Source organism: Numida meleagris, chromosome 9, assembly GCF_002078875.1.
Source record: "Numida meleagris isolate 19003 breed g44 Domestic line chromosome 9, NumMel1.0, whole genome shotgun sequence".
NCBI lineage: Eukaryota > Metazoa > Chordata > Aves > Galliformes > Numididae > Numida > Numida meleagris.
In genome coordinates this window covers 6,147,491-6,171,678 of record NC_034417.1, presented here as the reverse complement: position 1 = coordinate 6,171,678, position 24,188 = coordinate 6,147,491, and the positions used below count along the sequence as shown (strand labels likewise).

The following is a 24,188-nucleotide window of genomic DNA, read 5'->3' as shown; positions in this document are numbered from 1 at the left end:
ATGGAAGACAGCTAACAGTTGTAGCACCAAGTAGTTCACAATAATACTGAATCACTTCTAAATAAGTTTCTATCAGTAGTCCGGGATTACTTTTCCTTGAAGCACAGCAATACATGAAAATAAACAGAGAAGTGGCAAATCACAGGCAGACTATTATTAGGCCTCTCCTATGGATCTAGAAATAAATCCAAGCTTTAATAGTGACTAATTTCACCTATATGTTTAAGCTTTGCCCTCACCCTGCCTTTTCTGAGGAATCTAGAGCAGATGAGTGGTGGTGGCTGGCACCTCCTCAGTCTGGGCAGCAAAACAGAGAACTGCTCCTGTATGACAACCCTCAAGTTCTTGCTCTTCCAACCATAAATCACAGACTGGTAGCTACAGAGTCTGACGCAGATTTACCATCTTCAGGACCTTCCAACTGGTGCTATCACCAGCTAACAGTTAACTCATTCTTCTACTGCTCTGAAATACAAGAAGTCTTCCCATCATAAATCAACCAAACAAACGCATGTCATAGCAGTTGTAAAGGAACTCCTCACGCCTCTCCAGTGCCACACATTTCCTAGAGGTCTTGCATATATGTTTGAAAATCCTAACACCTGCAATTCAATTTTCAAAACTTGTTCAAGAAGTAAATAATAGAAATGTACTTTAGATGTCCCTCCCAAAATTCTAACATGTGAAAAAATTTCCGTCACAAAATTGTACTTGATACACTTGTAGTAAATAACTCCAACAAAATTCATCAAAATGCTCTTTGAGAAAATACAATCAGGATCATTTTCAGAATCAGACAAATAATACTGTAATACATACACACACAATATGGATTTTTAAATGATGATTTCAAGCCATACAGACTTAGCCAACCAGTAAGAAACCAGAAGAAGAACTTAGTAGGCAAGGACTGCTATTCCTCATAAATTAATCCTAAGGGCTGATATTGTTCACTTACTAATGAAGAGGCACAGGCAGTGGATCTGCTCATGGAGTGGAAAATTCTAAGGAATGTAACACCAGGCAGGAAAAGTTTGCATGTAATCAAATTATAGTTATCCTTGTCTTACGTTATTTGAGGGAGCTACACATAAACCAAGATAACTAAGCAAGGAGGTTTTAACAATAATAAAGAATATGAGTAGCAATAAATTTGGAACAGTGAAATACAGTACGAAGGTAATAAAAGCAGAACAGAACATAGGTAGGAATGATCGTAAGAGCATCAGTTCATAAAGCTGTATTCACTTTTCAGAGGTGGACAGAAATATTAGCTCTCCAGCAAGAAGATGAACACTGATTAAATGTGATAAAAAAGAATTTTTTCATCCCTGATTCTCCTGTGCTTCCAAGAGCCAGTATTCCTATATTATTTTAACTATGGAGAGAAGACATAGACAAATAATTACGCCATTCAGAGGAACCTAGTCAGGCTCAAGCAGTGGACCCAGGGAACCTCATAAGGTTCAAAAAATCTAAAGGCAAGGTCTTGCACCTAGGTTGTGGCAACCCCTGCTATAAGTTGGGGGGGACGTAAGGATGGAGCACAGCCCTACCAAAAAGCATTTGTAGGTACTGGTGGATGACAAGCTGGACATGAGCCAGCAATGTGCCCTCACAGCCCAGAAAGCCAACCGCCTCCCGGGCTGCATCAAAAACAGCATAGCCAGCAGGGTGAGGGAGAGGATCCAGCCCCTCTGCTCTGCGGTGTGAGACCTCACCTGGAGCACTGTGCCTAGATGTGGAGTTCTCAGTACAGGAGAGATACGGACCTGTTAGAGCATGTCAAAAGGAGGGCCACAAAAACGATCCAAGGGATGGAACACCTCTCCTACACAGATAGGCTGAGAGCTGGGGCTGTTCAGCTTGGAGAAGAGAAGGCTGTGGAGGGCCCTGAGAGCAGCCTTTCAGTACCTAAAGGAGGGCTGTAATAAGGAAGAGGACAGACTTTTTAGCAGAGTCTGCTGTGACAGGACAAAGGGAAATGGTTTCAAACTAAAAGATGGGAGACTTAGATTGGATATAAGGAAGTTTTTGTTCTTTGTTTTTTTTACAATAAGGTGGTGAGGCACTGACACCGGTTGTCCAGAGAGGTGGTGGAACACACCGTCCTTGGACACATTTGAAGTCAGGCTGGAGGGGCTCTGAGCACCTGATGGAGCTGTAGGTGCCCCCGTGCCTTGCACGGGAGTTGGACTAGATGACATTTAAGGGTCTCTTCCAACTCAAACAATTCTACGATAAATTACACCTCAGAATAAGTTTGTTCTTTGAGTCTTGATGCTGCATGGATTTCATTTTTATGCCCTTGCAGACCAAAGCAAACCGGTAAAGTTATTTTCAAACAGATGTTGTGCTAATCTATTTGTTTATTTAGCCTAATGAAATAGCAGCATGGAAGGGCTGGGCTGGCACAGAGCTGGTTGCCCATCCCTGGGCCTAGCAGCCAAATGCAAGTCCTTGTGCGACAATAACAGAGCCTAAACTGATGCAAAAAGATGAGCTCAGCAGATTACAAAAGACAAAACCCTATCAGTGGCCTGCAAAAAGTTTGCAGTACCTCTGCAAGGTGAAGAGCTATGGCTGGGAGGAGTGAGCGCTATGAGCCTGGCTGCCATGGCCTGTGCTTGGAGCAGCGCACGGAAACTCAGCTGGGCCAAAACGCTGGAATTAAGGGTGTCATGCACTGCTATCAGCCATTATTATTCATTCAGCTGCTGTTTTGGGCTCAAAACCAGATCTGCTTTGCTCTCTGACAAGAATAATATTTATGAGTCACAAGATGGCCCTGTGAGCCAAAGGCCTACTGTTTGAGAGCCACCCACAGCAGGAGATCAGCCCAGGCACCAGCGGGCTGGGAATGGCAGCGCTGTCCTGCACACCTCAGCAATTTCACCATCTTCAGCATCAAAGCTATCGAGACTCTAAAGAGCCTACAATTAATTCCACTGTCACTCCAAAAACTTCTCTTAACACCCACTCGTTAACAGTTTAAGACAATAGCTACATGAATAGCAGGAGACAGGAACATTTTACTGAGGACACAAGGGTGACAGCACCATCAACACTGAGTGGATTTCATCACTTACTGCCAGGACAGTTCTGGAGATGTAAAAAGCTATGTACTAGTATTAACTTCTTTCTAGACTTCTTGTACTACTTTTGGTATGGTATGGTTAAAACACAGTATTGTTTTGTTCAGGATGAATAATAAATATTGATGAAACATTTATTTTCAGAACTTTTGTTGCTGCCCCACACTTTGTGTTACAATAGCAACTGTTGGTTTCTTATTTTTGCCTTTATCATTGTTTATATGTTTTTGCATTATCCTAAGCAACACGTATTTGATGTGGCTATAAAAAGACTGAGTCATGCTGTGTCACAACAGGGTTTTCTTTTAACTGGAGTAAAAGCAAATATTTTTGTATTTCAAGCTGCCTAAAAATAGTACCTCTAAAAGTAAAGTGCTAAAAACAAGGGATCAGAAGAGACTGTCTATTCTGCCCCTGAGAAAGTGCCTTGTTTCTCTCGCACTCCATCAGCGCTGTCTAAACTACAACAATTTACATATCATAGAAAATCATTCCTCGGTTCCCATAACAGGAAGAATTGCCACGCTGCATTCCAGACTGCTGTTTTCAGTAGCAAACATTCATCCTCCAACACCATCCAGTAGGGACTCAGCCCCCAAGAGGGATGAAGTATCACATGATCCCAAGTGTGACCTTTTCTTTTCCTTTTCAGGTACGACAGTGCTATTGCACAAAATCCTTGTAGTTTTGGAAGCGTTTGTCTCTCCGCTCAGATTAGTATCATGAACACAACACATCACACTGAAAAAGCTGCGCACCATTTACTCCATACCGGATGTCAGTGCTTCTACCAGCTTCTTGCAATATCATCCACCAAAACTGTACACTTTTACCATCCAATTACAGGAATCTTTCATGCATTTCAATGAAGCAAAACAGTCTGCCCTTCTCAGTCAAAAAGATTTTGTAAAAACTTAATATGAATTTTGGTCCTCAGTTAGGATAATTGAAACTGAGAAGCCATAGTGGAAAAGCAGTTCAAAATAGCTCTTGTGTACATAATGTTAGAACAGAGACATTCACTGCAACAATGTGATTGTATTTGAAAGATGAAGTTAAAGGAAGACAGAAGCAGCAGCTAGATGGACAATGATAAAAGACAATTTAAACTGAACATAGGGGAAACATTGAGGGAGACGAAATGTGCTGCTTAAATACGTGAGAAAACAGCAGAGCAAAAATTTCAGCATCCAGTTGCAGGACAGACATTTCATACAAAGAACTAAAAATACCAAAAACATATTAAAGTATGGAAACTACTAGCAGGTTCATATCATGAAAAACACAGCTAGGGACGAGGTCCATTCTCAGTTTGCTGTAGGGCAGGGCTCAGCCCAGCGTGGTGTAGACTGACACCAGAGCAGGTTACATCAGTGGGAAGTCCAGTTGCCCAAATGCTCGCTCCCCACCAGCCACTGAGCTGCCCATGTGGGGCTGCAGGTGCAGCAGGGGTGGCTCTGGGGTATGTCCCCAGCACTGCCTCCTGCTCAGGGCTCAGCAGGGAGGGCATGGCTCTGCCGCCCTGCAGCCAACACCAGTACAGTGGGGCAGCTGTGCTCGGAAGGGCAAGAGAATCTAGAGCCTGCTTATCTGAATAGCAAATGCACACCTGTAAAACAACACAAGCTACACAAACAAGAGATGTCAACAGGGTATGCACATTATGCTCGCTTTCAGGAGTCAGTAAATCACCAACACTCTTGTAAGATAAATAATAAAAATTCACCAGTCTAAAAATTACTTTAGAGTTTGACTACGGGGAACAGGCATTGCACCCATATTTAAAAAAAAGTTTCTTTATAAAAAGATACAGATATTCTACAGAACAAATTAAGGACATGAATGAACTTACGAGCAGATCATGGTAGCATGCCTAGGTTTTTCATACAACTTATGCAGAAAGCAGAATGGTTGCCTATCCCATAGCTTTTTGGGTGGCTGTGGTATAATGTTCCAAGAAATAATCTCAGGAAAATGCAATGCTGTTAACTACTTAAGAGGGTTGACTTAGTGTTGAACATTAACTGCTTTACCTGACTGATTGAGCAGCCTCCAGAGGTGTTCTACATTTCACCTGTATGTGGCGGCAAGTAGTATGAGTAGCAAAATTCTGATGGTGATGGATTAAGAACAGGAATGGCAATTGCAAAATTTAGTCAGATTGTACATACATGCCATACCAATCTTCTCACTGAGCAGCATCCATTCATACTGACTTTTCATCTCTAAATGGCACTGTATGTTCCTATATTGTGCAAGTGAAGAAAATGCAAGAGAACTATTACAACAACAAAGTTTTATCTTAGCCGTATTAGCTCTTAAAGATAATGTTTCCTGATACTCTTCTCCATTAAAAACAGGTTTTAAAAGGTTTTCCATAACCATACATCTCAAATGTAGTACCTCAAAGCCCTGTATATTTTAAGCAAAATGTGCTATCACAGTCCCAACAAGTATTAAAACTCATTTTGGTACACACACAATATAAGAGTATGCGTGTGCTCTGGGGCTACTTAAATATTATCTCCCCCAAAATACTGCATGGCAACTGAGATTTCAGAGGCCAAAGACCACAGGACTCTGTACAGCTGGAACACTCCCAAGCATCTGCTCCACCTCTTCAGGAAAAAAACTTTTCCTTTTTTTTTGTTCTTTTTAATCAACAGAAAACAATTTGTCTATGATTAATTTATTGTGAGTCTTCCTATGTGTGTCAGGTTTACAAAAATAAATTACTATTGTCTTTAATTGAAATATGTAGTTTGAAAACTCCACCAATAGATTTAGACAAAATGCCATAGACTCTCCTTTAGCATCATACTGAAAATATTTTTCCTTGATCATCCTGAAACTACATAAGGAACTGAAGTCAAGTGGGAGCTCACCATCTGGTTCCCAGAGAGAAGAGCCTAAGAACAGCATGACTCAGAAGCTCTACACATGGACCACTGTCTTGCATACGCACTGCCAGAAAGAGCATTTTGATGCTGCGGTGCACACTGTATACTGGCGCTGCTGAAGTTTTCGGAGAAAGTAAAACCAGTGACATATTACAGTAATGCCATCACAAACATGTCCTGTTCTAGCTGACATTCCTGCTTGTTTCTCTACCTGCTTCTTCCAGCTCCTGGAATCTCAGCTCTTAGCACCAAACCATGCTCACAGGCCACAACTCGCTCCAGTGGATTCCTTTCTGCTCAGTCACTGCCCTCTTTGTACACTGTAAACAAACAGGAATTGGAAGCTGCTCTTCCCCCTTCTCTCCTACTGACGCTTTTGTTTCATGATAAAATCAAGGTATTTGTTTTCTCAACAGACTGATACTGATGAGTCGTTAACCTGAGACTTTAAGGCCCAAGTCTGCCCCCAGCAGTGCCTCAGGGGAGGCAAATCCCTTCTAGCAATAGAAGGTTTTACAGGCAAACGATTTCTCTGTGCAGCTTGTAACCATCTAAGAATGAGAATTCAAGGAGGGCCGTTTACATCAGTAGATCCACCATCAACTAAGGACACACCAAGGAGCAGCTCAGAGCACTACCCAGTAACGACCGTTCAGTGGCTGAGGAGCCCAGGCCCTCCTCCACCACCCCCCTCATCACACTGCCGATTGCCACAGAGGCCACCACGAGAGGATGGCTACAGCTTCCCCCAGCTCCTCTCACCTGACACACAGCCGTGCACTGAGCAACACAACCAGCAGGTATCTGTGATCACTCAGTTCTTCGGCCACCCGAAGGCCTACCTTTGCTAAATCATTATGCCTCACCCCCAATAAATATTTACATAATTAGTTCAGCATTTTAATTATGAGCAGGAAAATACTATACTCTTTGGAAGAAAACACTACCAGATCGCATTTTTAATTATACCACTAAAACATGACTTATCTTTGAAAAGCATGTTCAAAAGCAGCGAAGCATGACAATGAGGAAATGCCAAGCATTTCTCTTTTTGAATCTTCCCTTGCATTTAGTTTAAAACTTTGTTAGCCATAATGCTATTGCCTTGTCAGCCCTCATGAACAATAACTTAAGTACAAAAACCTCTGCTGTTTTCTACCTTTTAATGTATTCCAATATTTTACCCGTATATGAATTTTTGAAGAATCTTGGGCATTGAATCTGATTTAAATCACCTTACTTTTACCACCTGAACAATCTCATTAAAAAAGCTCTTAAAAAATATAGTTGCAATACAGTGTATCAGCTCTCATGTACAAGTTAAACAATGACAGAATAAAGGAAAAAAAAAACACTTTCAGAAAGAAAAAGAAATCCTTCCCAAATCTGTAAAGAAATTAAAATAATCTCAATAAATGGATGACTTTTGGTTGGATTAGAGATTTAGTTAAAATGCTATCCTTAAGACCATTGGCACTAAGCAACTTAATATCAACACAATATAGTAACACTTTCAAGCAATAATACACAATACTACGTTTCCATGTATGAAACAGCATTGATTGACATCTCAATAAATTAGTAAACAACTACAATTTTGCAGAGTGTATTAGTCTTCATCTCATTAACTGCCAATGAACTGTTTATCAGATAACAAGTCGAGTAGATTATAAAAACTGGTATTGACCATGCTGTATTGCTGTTTTCAATAAAGAACAGCAAGCTAAGTGTCTTTATGACAACAGCTTCACCCAGGTGAGTAGAAGTATTTACCAGTCCTGCAAAAACTGGAAACAAGCACAGAGGCAGATGTTGGTGGTACGGCAGTAGATGCTGAACCTTCCCACCAATGTTCCATTCTATTTTGTTGCCATGTGACAGATGGCAGCAGAGGGGCAGGCTGACAGAATGGCGTCTGACACGGAAGTGTGGATGAAGCAAAGGCGCGGAACCGAATTCCTCCACGCAGAAGAAGTGGCACTCAGTGACGTTCAAACATGTTTTATGGAGACCAACCAGCAGATGCGAGCACAGAGAGGCAGTGGGCAGTAGGTCACCTCCACTGCTGCAGATGTTTATGAGCGGCATGCAGGCTCTTGTTCATCACTGGCAAAATTGCATAGCTAATGGTGGTGGCTATGTGGAAAAATACTATTTTGTAGCCGGTAATTTGCTCTATCAAACAGTGTTATTGTGCTCTGCATAGCTGTTGTGGTTTCAATGGAAATAAGTAGGAAGCATTACTTCCAGAGCAACCTACATAAACATATAAGTGTGTGTATATAGATAGATAGATATGGAAATTCTCCCAGTCATCTGCCTGTGGTATCTCAGACTAGAGAAAAAGCTAAGTTTCGTAATAGTTATGATAAAACAGCAAGAGTTGCAGCACAGCATAAAACTGTGGCCAAGAGTGGTTTTTGCACAACACATACCAAAAAGCATCCTTGTGCTGACACCTCAAAACTTTAATAGCATAACTCAGTGCTAAGATGTCTAAGTAAGACATGCCAAATTAAGTCTACTGCTGATTTATTAGTCTGCGCACAGGACTACTCAGTGGCTCCAAAGTAGCCTATTTTGAGATAGCAGCATTGATCTGCTCAGTTGTCACCACCAGGGCATGCCCTCTTGTAGGCACAGCACCGCAGCAGCTGGGACTGCTGGCTGAGGTAACCACTGCTGTACTGGGATCAGAGGGTAGGGAATGCATTTGCTGAAAGCCTGGCTGCAGAACTTCAGCATCTACAGTTGAGTTTATCTGGGATTCTCCCACTTCGTTGGCTGCAAGAATGCCTGCTTTAACACTGGGTGAAAGAGCCGCACAACATCCCCAGGCTATATTTGACAGCAGAGCTCGGGTGTGCTGGGGCAGGAGGTGCTCACTGGGGCGGGCAGCAGGGGCCCAGGAGCAGGGGAGGCTCCCATGTAAGAACTGCTTTCTGTGTTGCTTCCATTTCACAGGGTGCTGAGTAAACACATGCTAGAGGCTGTGGGACTACAGCAGCTTCCTGTTTACCCCCACGGTAATGACTCAGGACAACAGGGGAAAGGCTCAGGGAGAGCATTCACTCCCCTACCAGGAGCAGACAGCAGCATGCAAGCTGCCTGTGGCTTAGCATACAAATTCCTTTTTATTAGCTTTCCAGTTCTGCTATTCATGCAAAGAAATCACACTTGGCTTCAGAGAGTGTGGAAAACTGTTAGATACACTGATTAAATCTTTATTTTAACTCTAGAAGAATCCAACCTCAAATTTTCATTCCAGTTCTTGCAGATACAGATGCTTCCTTTTTTTAAATATTACATACTAGAAGCAAGAATTCTTTTGAGCATCCTGCTTCAGGGATCAGTTACACATACATTTCCAAAGAATCAAATCCTACAAGTCCACATCAGTTCCCAAAAAGTTGTTTTTAATCTAAAAGCAAGAGGAAGCAAAATCTTAGAAAGGCAGCAAGCATTAGACCTGACAAATTTTATGCAGTGAGTAGCAGACTCACTCCCCTTTCTCAGCTATACCTTCATCCCTACCCTGGTATCATGGTTTTGTTTGTTAATTTTGTTATCGGTATTCCACATCATAACACCATGTAAAGCACTGGCAGTTAAAGAGTTAATGCTCCAGGTCCGTGGACTGCTGATTAGCCAGGTACCTGGTTCTCAGAAGAGAACTACATACCCCAGAGGACTCCTGCATTCAGAGGGAAAGATAAAGCTGCTCACAAGTCACAGGACTCTCTCTTTTTTGCTGCTCGTTTCGCAGTGTGTGCTCCCTACCCGTCTTGCCTCCAGCTTTAGAGTAAGGCCTTCAGTTTTGGACAGTCTCTCATTTTATTTATTAGCCTAATTCTAATTATATTTATTGTATTATACTGTGTTACCTTGCATTCCGATATCATATTTAGTAAATTAATTTTCCTTCTCAGATCGTTGCCGCTGTTCTGTTTTTAGGCCCATCTCCCATCTCCCTACCCTTCCCCGTTTTCCCCTTTCCCAGGGCATGGGTCCCCCTGCCCCATTAGTCACAGAACCAGGCCAAACCATCCCATCCCCTCCCCTTCCCCTTTTTCGGGTCAGTGATCTGTGGGCCTGCTATCCCCCTGTCAAGGACACAGATCTGGAGATAACTCTGTGACACCTGGTCTGCAAAGAGCCTACTGATTGCTCTGGGCCTAAGGCAGCAGGATGCCTGAACAACCACACCAGAGCTCACAGTAACACCACCAGAAAGCACATTCCCCTGGCAGCCTGACAGTAAGTTCCTCTCCTCACCCCACACTGAGGTTGTTAAGGTCCAGTTCAAAGAACTTCGCAGACCACGCTGGGTTTTCAGATACACACATAAAGACCAAACCTAAGCATTCTTCCTTCTGCATGGTACATGGTAACAGCAAGAAAAGCCTAAGCTACTCAAGGTAAAGGTAGGAACTTAATGAATGGAAATACTTCCCTGTTGGAGTCAGTCTCCTGCACAAGGAAATTCACCCCTTTGTCAGGGACTGATTTTTACTTCAACCAATAATGACACTACACTGAGGCACGGAGACCCCGGAGTGTAACTTAGTGATGCTCTCCTATCCAGACCATCCTCCACATACCCATTATTCATATGGAAATTAAGATTTGCCATCATGCTAATTTCCTAGCATGTGTTTATTCAGTCAGCTCTGTAATAAGGGCAGCTTCATCAACAGGGTGTAATATTGCTATTTTATAGAGTAACTTGTTTGTTTTCATTTAATATCTTGACTTTATTTCACTGACTTTCATTACATCTTTTCCTAGTCAGTGAATAAGTTTCCAAATAACAAAGCCTGCTTAAGATCTCACGAGGCTGTCATATCTTTTTCTTGTTAGATCTCATGCTTTTAATTATTTACTGTAATTTTCACTAAGCTTGTATTCCAGCTCCACAGACTTCTACATTTCCATAACAATTCATAAGGCACTGAGAAGAATAGAGCTAAGAATGTATATACGTGATCTCCACTGGCTGAGTAGCTCACAGCATTCTGCCAGTGAAGCTGACAGCTTTGACATGAGGCCACTGAGCCCCAAATCAAACCCACAGAAACTAAGCAAACAGCAAAAAAAAAAGTCATTAGAAGAATGAACTAAAACCAGCTGAGTTTCACATAGTACTCAGCTACAAAACTACAGCTGTATATTGACTTTACATCTAAGCTTAGCATTTCAATTAAGAAAGAGTACTCTTCCCCTCTCAGGCCTCAGGCAGCCTATACACAAAATAAAGAGAATATTGATAACCTGAGCATTTATCTCCTTTTAGACATCTCAATCCACTACATTCTGCTGAAGTCCTTAGAGGCAGCTTTTTTTTATTATTTGCCCTATACAAAATCTTTGGCCCTTTTAAAGTAAAGTTTGGGTTCAAAATGACAAATTGTACTGAAGCAGTTTTCCTTCAAGTTCACATGTCAGGTTGCTAAGTGACATATTCCTCATAACCCCCACAGAACCACAGCACATCTGTGACAAATGCTGCCTTTACTCTAGCTGGATGAAAACACTACAGTTACAGCAGCCTGCTCTAACAAATGGACCCCAATGCCACATCAGCAGCTGTAGCTGGCAATAGGAGGGCACTCTGCCACATAGCCCTCAGCTGCACATGTGCCCCTTTATCATGGAAGTGTTACTATTTTGCTAAAAGGTACGTGTTAGAGTTAAACCTAGTCTGACTTCTGCTTACCCTGCACAGGTCTATCATGAACTCTGACAAATCTCTCCAATGTATTTCTTCCTCCACACCAGTTTCCTTGCATTCCTCACACCTGGGCTTGAAACACTGAGGCACAAGTTCGATCAAGAATCAGAGGAAAAAGAATACTTAGTGGTGAAGGGAGACCAAGAAGCCACATGTAAAAGCAGCTTCCTAAGTAAGAAATGCTGACACACTCTCCAGTCCCGTGGTGCTGACTCTAAGGGCTGAGCACGCTCTAATTAGCCTTTGGATAATGCCAACCCTTCTGGTCCATTTTCAGGGCTTTCACTTGAGTTACTGGAATGCATAAGGAGCTTTATTCAAATCTCTAACTCTGCTACTTACACAATTGTCTGGTTTTGTCCCTTTTCTCCCCAGTGAGTGCTACTCATTTTTGCCTCAGTTGACCTCTGATTTTCTAAAGCAGCAGGCATCCATAGCAGATCTGGTTCTTGAGAATGGCTCAGGTGAACAGGCAGCTCCAACTCCTGGTTAAGCAACAGGCCAGAGTCTAAACCTTCTGCTACTTCAGAAATTAAAGGTAGATGCGTACAGCAACAGAAACATTGCAGTCGACTGCAAACCACAACTACTGTTCATTTTCTACTACTGCATATTCAGCGTTTTCCAAAGATTTCACAGTGATATGATAAGATTATTAGAAAAGATTATTAGACTATCAAGAATTTGACTCAATGCCATAAGCTTTTGGAGCACTGATCTGTTATGTTTGAAAACTAGGAACTGATGCAGTACATGCTTCTACATTTATAAGACAATTTCCATACAGTTTTATTCTCTCCCCTTGGAAAAAAACATAGCTCTGAATTTACAGGAAAGCCCTATCTTAGGGATCTCAAGTGGGATTTCTTTCTCTATGTAATCTCAATCCCTTGTGATCACTGTCAGTCACTGTTTTCTGATAACCAATTAGAAAAAAACTAAGCTATTCCTTGATACTATGCTAGCCACCACTCTAGCACAGTCTGAAGCAGTTACCTCAAAGTTTCCTATAGACAGATGGACACCCCTTCAGCCTTTATCAACAAACCTAACACAACACTCCAACATAGCTCACTTTATAGTCAAGCTACTTGTTCTGGGCCATAGCATCCACACAAACCTGATAAAAAAGAAAAAAGAAAGCCAGACGGGAAACAAACGTGCACTGGAACATTTTATTCCATAGGATAAAAACAACACAGAAAGGGGGAAGATTTGGAGAGCACTCATTACACAGTGCTGAGGCCAGGCATGGTGCCAGTCTTTGCATACACACAAAGATATTGCCAACACATTTGTTTTTAAATGTTATTAGCCAGAGGTGAATAAAGGAAGGTGGTAAATCTTTTTAAGCAGTTGCTTGAGGTTCTTTTTAGTACCATAAACAGAGTGCAAACAAACTTTAACATGAATTATTCAGCAGCTTAAGTACCGAAACTCATTCAAGCCTTTGAAGATGCAATTCTTCCAATTTTAAACTTAGCATTATAAAAGAACAAAGAACCATGAAACATCCAGGTATTTGTAACTGCTTGTCAACCTGTTCTCCCACTCATGTAAGATGAATGTTTGTCCCGCAGAACTGGAAGGAAACACAGCTGAGGTATCCTATCTTTTTTTTTATATATAGGCAGTGTTCTCTCAAAGGAAAAAATGGAATACATAACCCACAAGTCATACATTTTCTCATCCATGTCCATACAGTTCAGATTTCAGAGGACTAATGGAAGTCACAAATTCCATTTATTCTACCACATTGAAGTGAAGGGTATTATCATTGCCCATGGAATTGGAGCTTCAGGTATCCTCCAAGGTAAACTTTTGCACACGCACACTTATTTTAAATTTGTATAGCTATAAAGGTAGCAACTATAGCAAATGAACAAAGCTGAATTTTTATTTCACTACTGCAAGAACACAGGTTTTAGTATTTCAGACTCATTCTATCAGTACACTCATAATTAAGGAAAGGCTCCATTTTCTTAATTTATATTTTTTTAGGATAAAAAAGGAACAAGCTATTAGGAAGCATTCTTCAGTAGAATTTCGGGACTTGTATCATAAATTATTTGAACTGCCTCTTCTGCAGGTTGCACTGTATTTAAATACAGGAACTAGTATCTAAAAACCCGTGTACTGGGATGCCTTGTCAGATTACATTCTGGAACATAGAATCATAGAATTAGCTAGGTTGGAAAAGACCTACAAGATCACCTAGTCCAACCATCCACCTACCACCAATAACCCCACTAAACCATGTTTCTCAACGCTATATCTAAACGTTTCTTGAACATGCAGATCAACAACTCACTTCACAATTCCTTATTAATTTTGTGTTTCATACATAGTACAAAAAACTCATTCTATCATTTCAGAGGTCCACTGATATCACTTCAATGGAATCTAATTAAAAGCCACTATTTTTAACACTTTCCACATTTCCTCCCATTCTGGCAGCCCTTAGATGTAGCTGTACACTACGTGCGATGCTAGGCAAGAGTACACAGTTCTCAGCCATTCTGTTATCTCCCAGTATCATTAATGCTACTAGATGCGGTTGTGTGGTTGGATCATCTGGAGCAGGCCACACACCCTGCTGAGGTGACCTGAGGACAGCATGCTATTTGTTATAGGACTATAAGCATACTGCAGAAAAGGTAAAGGCACAAGTTATGAAATACATCAACTGTCCCAGTACACAGGCAGGGGTGTGACATTATACAGTTAGTCATCTGGTAACACAGGTTTGGAATTCACAAGCTCACTCAAAACCCATACTGAATTCACCACACGCTTTGGTCTACTTCAGGTGTATTAACTGAGGAATAATAGATTGCTTTCTACAAGGTTCCCTTAACACACAGTTCTGTATCCTCCAGCAAAGCAACAGTGGAAAAATACACTGCACATGAGGCATGTGACCTCTAACTATCATAGCCTGTCCCTTTTTGGTTCCCCAACAAAACATTTTGATTGTTCACATTAAGTATATGAAAAACTACGTTGTGCAGATAAACATGCCTCGCCCAATCACTGAAAACACCTCAACATCGGTAGCTTAAACAATTAAATCATTAGACACACAGATGTGCTTCTGCATACTCCTTGTGCAATGCCTGACTGCCCGGACTTCGTTACTCACAGCACAAGAGCACAGGATGCAGCCTGCAGCTATCGTGCTTTGGAGTTTGCTCCTGTCAAATTTCATAATGTTTAGCAAGGTTTGCCTTACTTAGTGTTTGCAAGGGAGAGCACCAGGTGAAACCCAGGTCTCTACATAGCACAACACCAGCAATTTAGTCATTGATGAATCCAAAACGGCCCACTGGTTCTTCAGAAGGGCTATCATATGGAAAAAGACCTTTGAAATAAATTGTTAAAGAAGTTTCAGTTATTTGTAGGGATTAAAGTTGCCATAGAACATTTTGCAAGAACAGCTTTACTCTGGAATCCAGCCCTGACATCGTCGTATTGCTTTTTGGAACTGTGCTGACCACAAATTCAAAAAGATACTCTGTCTGCATTTTAAGTTGTACAGTAATAGACGCCTTGTGCTAACGTTACAGGAAGACTTCCCTGTATCATCTTTTATCACACAACTGTGGTCTGTGGTGTGCAGGCAGTATCTCATGGCAGATTTTCCCATACTATTGGAGATGTCATCGGTGACACTCATCAATTTAGTGATGATGCATGAGAAATTGAATAGTGTATACATTTCACTGCACTGCTTTTAGAAATCCTCCAACACCCAGCAGCAGTTACTGTAAGAAGTACTAAAAAGGTGAAAATCCATCTTAAGCTACTGTGAAGTCACATTCCAGAATAACAGAATAAGTAATAACACGACCTGCTCATATAACCAGGTCTGTGAATGGAGACAGTTGTACATCCTTTTTCCTCTCAACCCCCTCACTACAAAGCACAAAATAAAACTTCACCTGCTTCATCACAAGCTGCCCTTCACTATGCACCATGTAGAAACCTGCACTTTTCAAAATAGAACAAAGTTTCGGTGTTAGCACCATTTAAGGACTATTCCCTGGGCAAGGTTACACCTGTTTAGAACTGGCAGTAGAGGTGTAACTTATACATCTGTACACTCACAGATAACATTTAAGAGAAATCTAAAAGCCACACGCAGCCTGTAACAAAGCAGGGCAGCCCTGCAAGAGCTGCGGCACAGGCCAGGAAGAGCTTGGCAAAGGCACGCGGGAGGGAAAGGGTCTCCAAGGGACAGCCCTGGAAGACAAGCACAGGCACCAGCAGGGTGTGACCAGACAGTCATGCTGAGCATGTCAAGGTCACACACTGATCAACAAGAGGACAAGCACCAGTTTTCTACATGAGGTTAGAATCAGATGTTCCATCAGTACAGCTGGGGAGAGTATTAGGGTGGCCCAAAACTTCACACTGCAGCTGGACACAACGTACCTGGATCAAGCTAGGCTCCCACCACCTCTCAGCCCAGACGTGGCCACTCCCTCTTACATCCAATCCATTTTTCTCTTTTCTGTTTAACGAAGATCTGCCACTCAGCCCGCTGGGGATGCAGCCATACATCACAGGCAGAAGGCACACTGTCCCTAAGAATCAGCACAGGAGTCCAGCCCTCACACACACTGTATGCTATTTAGGCTCCTCAGAGCTCCGCTGCACAGTGGCTGTGGCAGCCATTAGGAAAATGCCCCTTAGGTATATTCCCCTCTACTTCCTAATAAAAAACAGCACCAGGAGAAAGCAGCATCCACAGGAAGAGTGATCATAGCTGTGGTACTCCACAGTAAAGTTCTCATATGCTGTCTCACTAGAGACTGAAAGACAGGAACAGAAATTAAGGGAAAAAAAGGTATATTTTAGTGCAGCTACAGTAAGAAAAAAAAACACAACCAAAGAGAGTGAGCACTCTCCTCCACCTACCAGTTCTGGTATTCCGTGTTTACTTGCCCTAGCTGACCCAAAAGGAAGGCTTTCACTCAGTTTTAGATCTTGAGTATATTCTCGAGTTGTCAGAAGTACCAACAACAATCCATGACTAAGCTTCTCAGTAAGGTAACACGCCAAAAAAGCAAATGAGTTCACTTCAGTGAGGTGACTTCCAGCCCTCCAAATTTCAATTGGCATATAAATACAAAACAAGCCCTAAAAGGACACATTTAGCTACAGAACTTAAAAAAAAAAGTTCTTCATTGTTCACGGTATCCTGTTACCAGCTTGGACATAATTTTAGCTACTAAATAGCCGCTTTTTTGTTTTGGCAATCAGATGATATTAACTTCCCTTTGTTTTTTTCTTTTCCTGTTTGTACACCTGCACTCCCAATGAGAGCACAGCAACAGGATTAGTACCTTGTAGCTAGCCCTGCATCTGTAAGGGGCAGAATGACAAAACACTTTCAAAGGCCTAGAGGGGGGCAAGGCAAAGAAACAAGTTTCCTGGAGTTCTAATTTGAAGAACTAATTGTGGTCCTCATGAAATTATTTTGAAATAAAACTGAATACTCCCCTAAAAGACTGGTGACTCCAGTTGCAAAATTCATGGCCTTGGCTACCTGACAAGGGGTAGCTCACAACCCAGTCACTGACTCTTGCTGCGTTTTTAGCAGCAGACAGGGAAGAAGAGCTCCTAAATACCACTAGTATTTTTTACTGACCACTTTTCCACTACACTAACTTACCAGCTATTGAACTGCTCCTGAGTATCAGGGACTCAGTACAAGCCATAACAGGCTGGTTACAATCAAACTGCCTTGTCTCTTACAGCTTCAGGCTGAAAGCTAGCCAGCAAGAAAACTGACTTATAGTCACAAGACAAACAGCTTTTGATAGCTGCTCTATAGGATTTGAGAAACTTCATGCTTCTTCGGGGAGCTTTGCCATTTTTGCCTGTTTCCCCACATAGGTCAGCAATTAGCAACCCTCTCTTTGCTCTACAGACCATTCTAGGAGAGGAAAAAGCCTGCCAAGTAACTGCCAAGGAGGAGCCTGTGCAGAGGATAACAGAACTGAGAAATCAGTAGGCAGAGAACTCCAGCTACTGGAAGTTCAAATCTTCAAAATAGAAGGGACAAGAATTCACCACAGCTGCCAACAGTTCCAGCTGCTTACTAAGTGCCTATTAGCTACACTAACAGCAATGCACTTCCACATGTTTTAATGAACAGGACTAAGAGTCATTAAATCCATGCAGAAAAATGCCATAAGCTTCTTTCCTCAAGAAGAAATTATGCGTAATCTCACTGGAAAAAACAGTAGCATCAGCCCATAGTTGCTGCTGTCACCTTAACGTCCAGGCACAAGGGTCAGCTCACCAGGAGAAAAGTAAAGACTGTGCACCCCTTCAGTGTTCATGCTACCCAGACTCAGCACAAAGAAAAATCCTCCTGCATAGCACCAAACGTGCCTGCTAAATCTTCCTGCAATTTTAAGTGTATTTCTAGACATATTCTGGACTAAGGGCAGACCCACGTACCAAAAGAGCCAAGTGACAAGCTACCTAATGACCTCATGTACAATAAGCCTCCGCCTGTACCAATTAAGAAATTACCTGAACACTGAAATTACCTGAAAACCTGCCTTCAGCAGGTGAACACCCCTGAGGTGTGTCAGATTAAATAGCTATTCATGATTAATTCACAAACTGTGGTGATATACTTCTCTATCACACTCAAACTACTACCTCCAGATTCATCAGAACATCCTTATAGTGGCTGCAGGCTCCTGAGTTATCTGCCTACACACCAAGGAGTACAAGCTGTACTGTCAACAAAGCCCAAATATACTTCCTGCAGCACTTGCTTTCTTTCATATAGCGAAGACTGTTTTCAGAATAAACAGCACTGTAATTCCTTCCCATAGAAGAAACTTTCAGGTCTGGCAAAGGGTTACAGACTTTAAGACTTACCCTCTGTCACCAAGACAGATCTCATTTGACAACTTTGAGTTGTGTTCTGCTTTTCTGGTTGAGTTTCAGACTTTCATTCCTTATCCAGAATCGGTAATTTCTAGTTCTCCCAAGAATGTATTCAGAACAGTTTAATTTTGGTTAGCCTGAAGTATGCAACTAAGTTTTAGTTAATCTGAGTTTAAGTACAGATTGTGACACTTAGCAAGCTCAGGACTCCTAAACTAAAAGTCAAAGCCTGCTGTTACAAAATTAAGGGGTATTTTTACTGGTGAGCTACGTGGGAGGAGGTAAAGCAGCCAGTTATGTCGGCAGGAAGCAGGGAGTATCTTTCTAGTGATTAAAATGCTCTCCTGAAATTACCTAGTATTTGCTTAATTCTATGTACAGCTTTCTTCATTAGTGCCTGTTTATGAAACTAGGCTTTGAACTTGGGATCCCCCTCCACACCACATCTGTACTGGCAATACAGAAAATAATGTGAAGACAGAAATGCATTCAACTACACAGGCTGCTCCAAAACTAATGCCTCCTATTTATTTCCATGGAAACTTCAACAGATATAAAAAGCGCAGTAACACCAGTTGATAGAGCAAATTCTCAGCTACAAAACACTTCTTCCAACATAGTTACCACCACTAGCTATGCCTTTTTGCTAGCTATGAACAAGAACCTGCAAATGCCATGCTCAAAAATCTGTACGGCTGTCCGGAACATGGCTTGCCTTTCATGTCACTGTCACCACTGTTGAGACGCACCACCCACCACCTCACTGTGTTGATGCCCACTGGTTGGTCTCCATCAACATCCAGCAAGTGTCAATGAATGTCAGTGAGTGTCATTTTTTCCTGCATGGAGGAATTCAGTGACACACCTTTGCTTCCTACACACTTCCATGTCAGACGCCATGCTGTCAGACTGCCCCTCTGCCACCATCTGTCCCACAGCAACAAAATGTAATGGAATACTGGTGGGAAGTTTCATCCTCCACTGCCACCCCACCAACATCCACCTCTGACATCATGGGCCAACACAATAAAATAAGAAGCACTACTTTCAGAGCAGCCCTCATATGTATCAAGTAGAAAAGAAACAAAAAGCAAGACAGGAGATGCAACAGACTTTTACACTTATTTATTCTTTCCTCTTGCACTATCAGCAGTTAAAAGCCAAATGTTTATTTCACTACAAGTACTTTATGACCTCCACTAATTCCAGTCCTACTCTTAATGTAATTTTAAGTGACCCTACTAACGCATAGTGCTAATGGAACCTGCCACAGAAGGACTCATAAATATGTAAATACAAGCTTTTATTGTTCTGAAGAAGCAAACACTTATCTTAATCCTCTTCACTCTGCCACTGCTACCTGACTGCTTAGCATCACCGTGATTCCATATATAGAAAACTGCACCGTATGCAACTACAAGGAAAATAAACCTGATGCGGCTGTTTAAAGAGAAATGCATGGTTTAAGGAGGGCTGGATTTTCCAGAAGCACTATCATCTGTTACTCAATGAGGAAGGATACTCATTTTGTCTGGAATTATACCAAATATGGGAATAAGCATGCAGTGTTCCTTTGTTTCCTCTCAAGTGTTCCTAGAATGAACCAGGAATAAAAACACAAACGAAACTACAGGAAGAAACCACTGTTGGTCATCAACTTATTCTGCATACTGAGATCAGGTCTCTGGAGACTGGGCGTGCTGGTATTTCAGACATTAAGAGTCCTAGAATCAGAAATCCTACTTACCACTTGAACAGCTTTAAGGAGTAGTACTCGTGGGAATAGCTCTAACAATTCTGGAAAAGTCAGCTAGGTAGCTGGCACTGTAAGTTGGCAAACAAAGTATTGCTTTCCACATAAAAACTGGAAGTTAACAACAGTACTGACCTACACAGAATAATCAGTCCCATTCTGTACTACCGTATGCTGCTTAAGTTCAACCACTTGGTAGCCTCGCAGTAGGTTCAAGCACTTTGTTCAACTGACACATTCCTGAGACTGAGGTCAAGATCAGTGAAGACAGTACTAAGTTCTGTAGAGAACCGTCTGTTTGAAGGCAGCATTAAGCTAGAACAGATGAGCCTTTGTTATTGTATGGACTTCTTTCCAAACCATAGTAATTTCAGTTGTATCAAATTTAAATTTAATTGACTGTATAACATCGCACAGTGATTTAATTGCTATCTAAAGCAAATATCAAATTGGGCAAATTATTTTCTCCAGTAGATTGGGTCTAGTTCTTTATTGCCATATTGATGTGAATTATTGCATGGTGCTGTAAGACAAGAACAACCATTACAGACAAGTACCCCTAAACTGTTTAAAACACCAGATCAGCATTTGAGTTCACAGAGACAGTTAACCAAATTAAGGGGACCCAACACACAGCCTAAGTTTAACACTCAAGCACTACTATGTCCTTTTTCACTTGAGTGGGTATGATTCTAACTGATCTGCTCAACACCTATCCCTGTCCTCTCACAGGAAAGTGATCATGCCTTGACCTCTGTAACCACAACCCAATGCAGAAACTACATCAGCACCAGAAAACAACAGTAGTGGCCTCGCCTACAATGAAGTCATCTTGCCTCCTCCCACATAACTGCTTTAAAGAGAAGTCCAGTTTTTGTTCATTAAAGGCCAAATCCTGAATCAGACCTCTGTAGAAGTATGCAGTGTCACATCAGAATCTCTAAACAAAAACATCTGAGTTCATTTCTCTTCTTTCTAGCCATGTCAAGCTTAATTCAGGCTTTTAACATAAAAATACACCCACACAACCCACAACAAATAGCACAGTCTATAGAAGTTATTGCAGCTCCAACCCTAAGAGCCAAGACCACTTGCTGATAGCCCATTCCCATGAAATAGGATCTCCAACAGAATGACAGGGGGTCTTAAAGCATTATGGGAAGCACAGTATAACCCTCAGAAGCCCACTGTGCCCTGTCACTTAGCTAGAAGTGAAACGTTCCTCCTACCAACCTCGCACGCCAACACCATCCCTGACTACCACAACCAGCATACACTGGCTCCAGGCATTAGGACCTCTTGGTACTTAAGGAAGAAGCAGGAAGGTGCTTTGAAGAGCCAACAGCCACTGCAGAGCAAGTAGGAGTAAAAGGCTAACAACACAAGACCATTCAGGACCTAGTTGATGCATTTTTAGCACTCCTGACACAAGCACCTCTGCAGGCTTAAGGGTGCTACTACACTGCAGTAGGCCCACACTTCCACATCCCCATGAGGACCATCCAGCTACAAAAAGTCACCTCGCACCATCTGCCCAGGTTGTGCAGGTTACACACAACAGCTAAGATCTGAACTGCCCTACACTAAGAACTTATTTTGACTTTTGCACTGAAAAGACCAGAATATTTCAGTAGGAATCTTCAGCTTGATGAATCTAGCAATTACTGACCAAGATAGTAGCTGCCAGCGTGTATTTAAAGTCAAGGGGAAGCACTGAAAAAGGCCTGGGAGACTACTGACAGAACAGCAACAGGTCCTGGAAACACAGCTGTGCATAAGGCCCAGTATACGGGGGAAGGAAGGCAAAGTGGCAAGTTGATTAAATAATTCTGTAGTGAAGAATAAAGGTAAAGGTAGTTAGCGAAACTACCCTTGCATTTTAATTTATGGTCTTTTTTTAATGGATTCAAGCAAATCAAGAATAAAATAAGTTTACATCAACAGTTGCGGTAGGATATTCTGCCGAGAGGTGGTGGATGCCCCGTCCCTGGAGACAGTCACAGCCAGGCTGGACCAGGCTCTGAGCAACCTGACCCCTGTTCATGGCGGGGGAGTTTAAGGGTCCCTCGCAACTCAAATGACTCTATGATTATATGGTATGTGGTACAGAAGCCGTATGTTACAAAATCATATACTATAATACATCGGTTTCCACACTACCCAAAATTTTAATTCAAATTACTGCAGAAAACATCAGAAGTTTCCTCAACAGGAATGCTGTGTCTAGTCTGAAACTTGCTTTCACAAAATCTGTACTATCAAGAATTAACATAAAGACTACAAAACTAGAAATGATATAATGATCTAATGCAGCAGATTCCTGTGTCTAATTAATTTGTTCCCTCAGTGATCAAGTTCTATCACTAGCTTCTTCAAAAATATCGGATTTCTAGATCCACATTCAGATAGCAATCTACACGTGTAGAAAACAAGAAAAAATAAAGCCAATGACACATGAATTTGTGCAATTATTAGCAAGATATTGTAGAATTATTTCATAATTCAGAGTATGCAGACAGCTAAGTACCGCACTGCTCAAAAATCAAGAATCTGCAGCTTTTATCCTTTCTGGAACGATCTCATCAAGTTTGAAAAACTCCATTTAACTGCATCTGTACCATAAGCATGACTCTTCAAAAACTGTTTTCTTACACATTTGACCTTTCTTTAGGTATATGTGGAATACAATCAGAAGCACAGTACTGGAAAACAAATTACTCCACAACTGACAAACACAAATCAAATTGTTCTTACAGTGAAAGAAAACAAGCGCTCTCACTCAAGGGCATGCACTTACCTTTGAGTATCACAAAAAGGTAGCTAAGATTAGGTTCAGTAAAAAGATCACTCCTTCAATACAGCTCAAGAACACTGCTTTCACTTAACAAATGAAATATTTTTATAGTTCGTATACAAAAATAGCTCAATTTTTGGGCTACTCATTGCAGATATCTGAAGGAGCTCAGTACGCATCGGGAGAAATACAACAGCTCCCAGAACAACTAACAGTGATAATGCTGTAAATACATAGGACAACCTTTGCCCTTGGAACCTTCCTACCAACCCAGCCCAAACAGATGGTACTTTCATACCATAAAGCCACTGGCATACAGGGGTTGCAGCCCAAGGGACTTGACTTCAGACACTGTAGCAGTACTTGCAAAAAAAATTAAAATACTTTGAACTAGCATATTACTTTGCAAAGTTGGAGTAGCACAGGGTTAAGATTCAACTGCTAAAGCAAATTCGGAAGTGCTCAGGCATCGCACAGACTTGTATCCCTCAAGGCAGAAAAAAACAAAAAGACAAATTCTTGACTACCGCTTGGCAATGCAAATGTATTGCTGACAAAAAGCCCTGATTTCCATCTTCTGTATTTATGCTATTAGCAATATGCGGCTCAAAGCACAGGAGGAGACATAAATCAGTATAAAAATAACAGCAAGCAATGGTAAACGGCCTACAATTTAAAGCCTCTCAAATGCTGTGGAATGTTAGATTGAAAACAGAAGACTCTCCTAGGTGCCGGATCAAACATCTGGCAGCGTGTTAGTTCCTAAGACATGAGCATGAAAGATTTAAAATTTCAAGTGTTAAGAACATTTGCCAGAGTGGAGATGCCATATTTTACAAGTGATATCAGACTGCGCTGTTCAGACTTGACCACGGCTTCCACACTTAAATTAGACACGGCTGACAGAGAACTGGTTGCAGATTCACACTCAGCTGATGAAGGTGATTCAGTGAGTGGTTCAGTGAGCTGGCAGAGAAAAACCCTCACACTTCCTGTTCGGAAA

At 41.6% G+C, this 24,188-nt stretch overlaps 1 protein-coding gene across 4 annotated transcripts in view; it reads right to left on the bottom strand.

The window, feature by feature from the left end:
* MYO1E (myosin IE) overlaps positions 1 to 24,188 on the bottom strand; it is a 124,762-nt gene that overhangs the window by 55,201 nt on the left and 45,373 nt on the right. Inside the window, exon 1 of one of the 4 annotated variants that reach the window (XM_021407743.1) lies at positions 16,647 to 16,865. The exons of 2 other annotated variants lie outside the window; for them this stretch is intronic. In XM_021407743.1, coding sequence (XP_021263418.1) covers positions 16,647 to 16,850 — 204 coding nt within the window. In that variant the 5' untranslated portion in view covers positions 16,851 to 16,865. Of the gene's footprint in view, positions 1 to 7,768; positions 7,837 to 16,646; positions 16,866 to 24,188 lie in introns of those variants that run through there. One more of the 4 variants, XM_021407746.1, reaches the window with a different exon arrangement.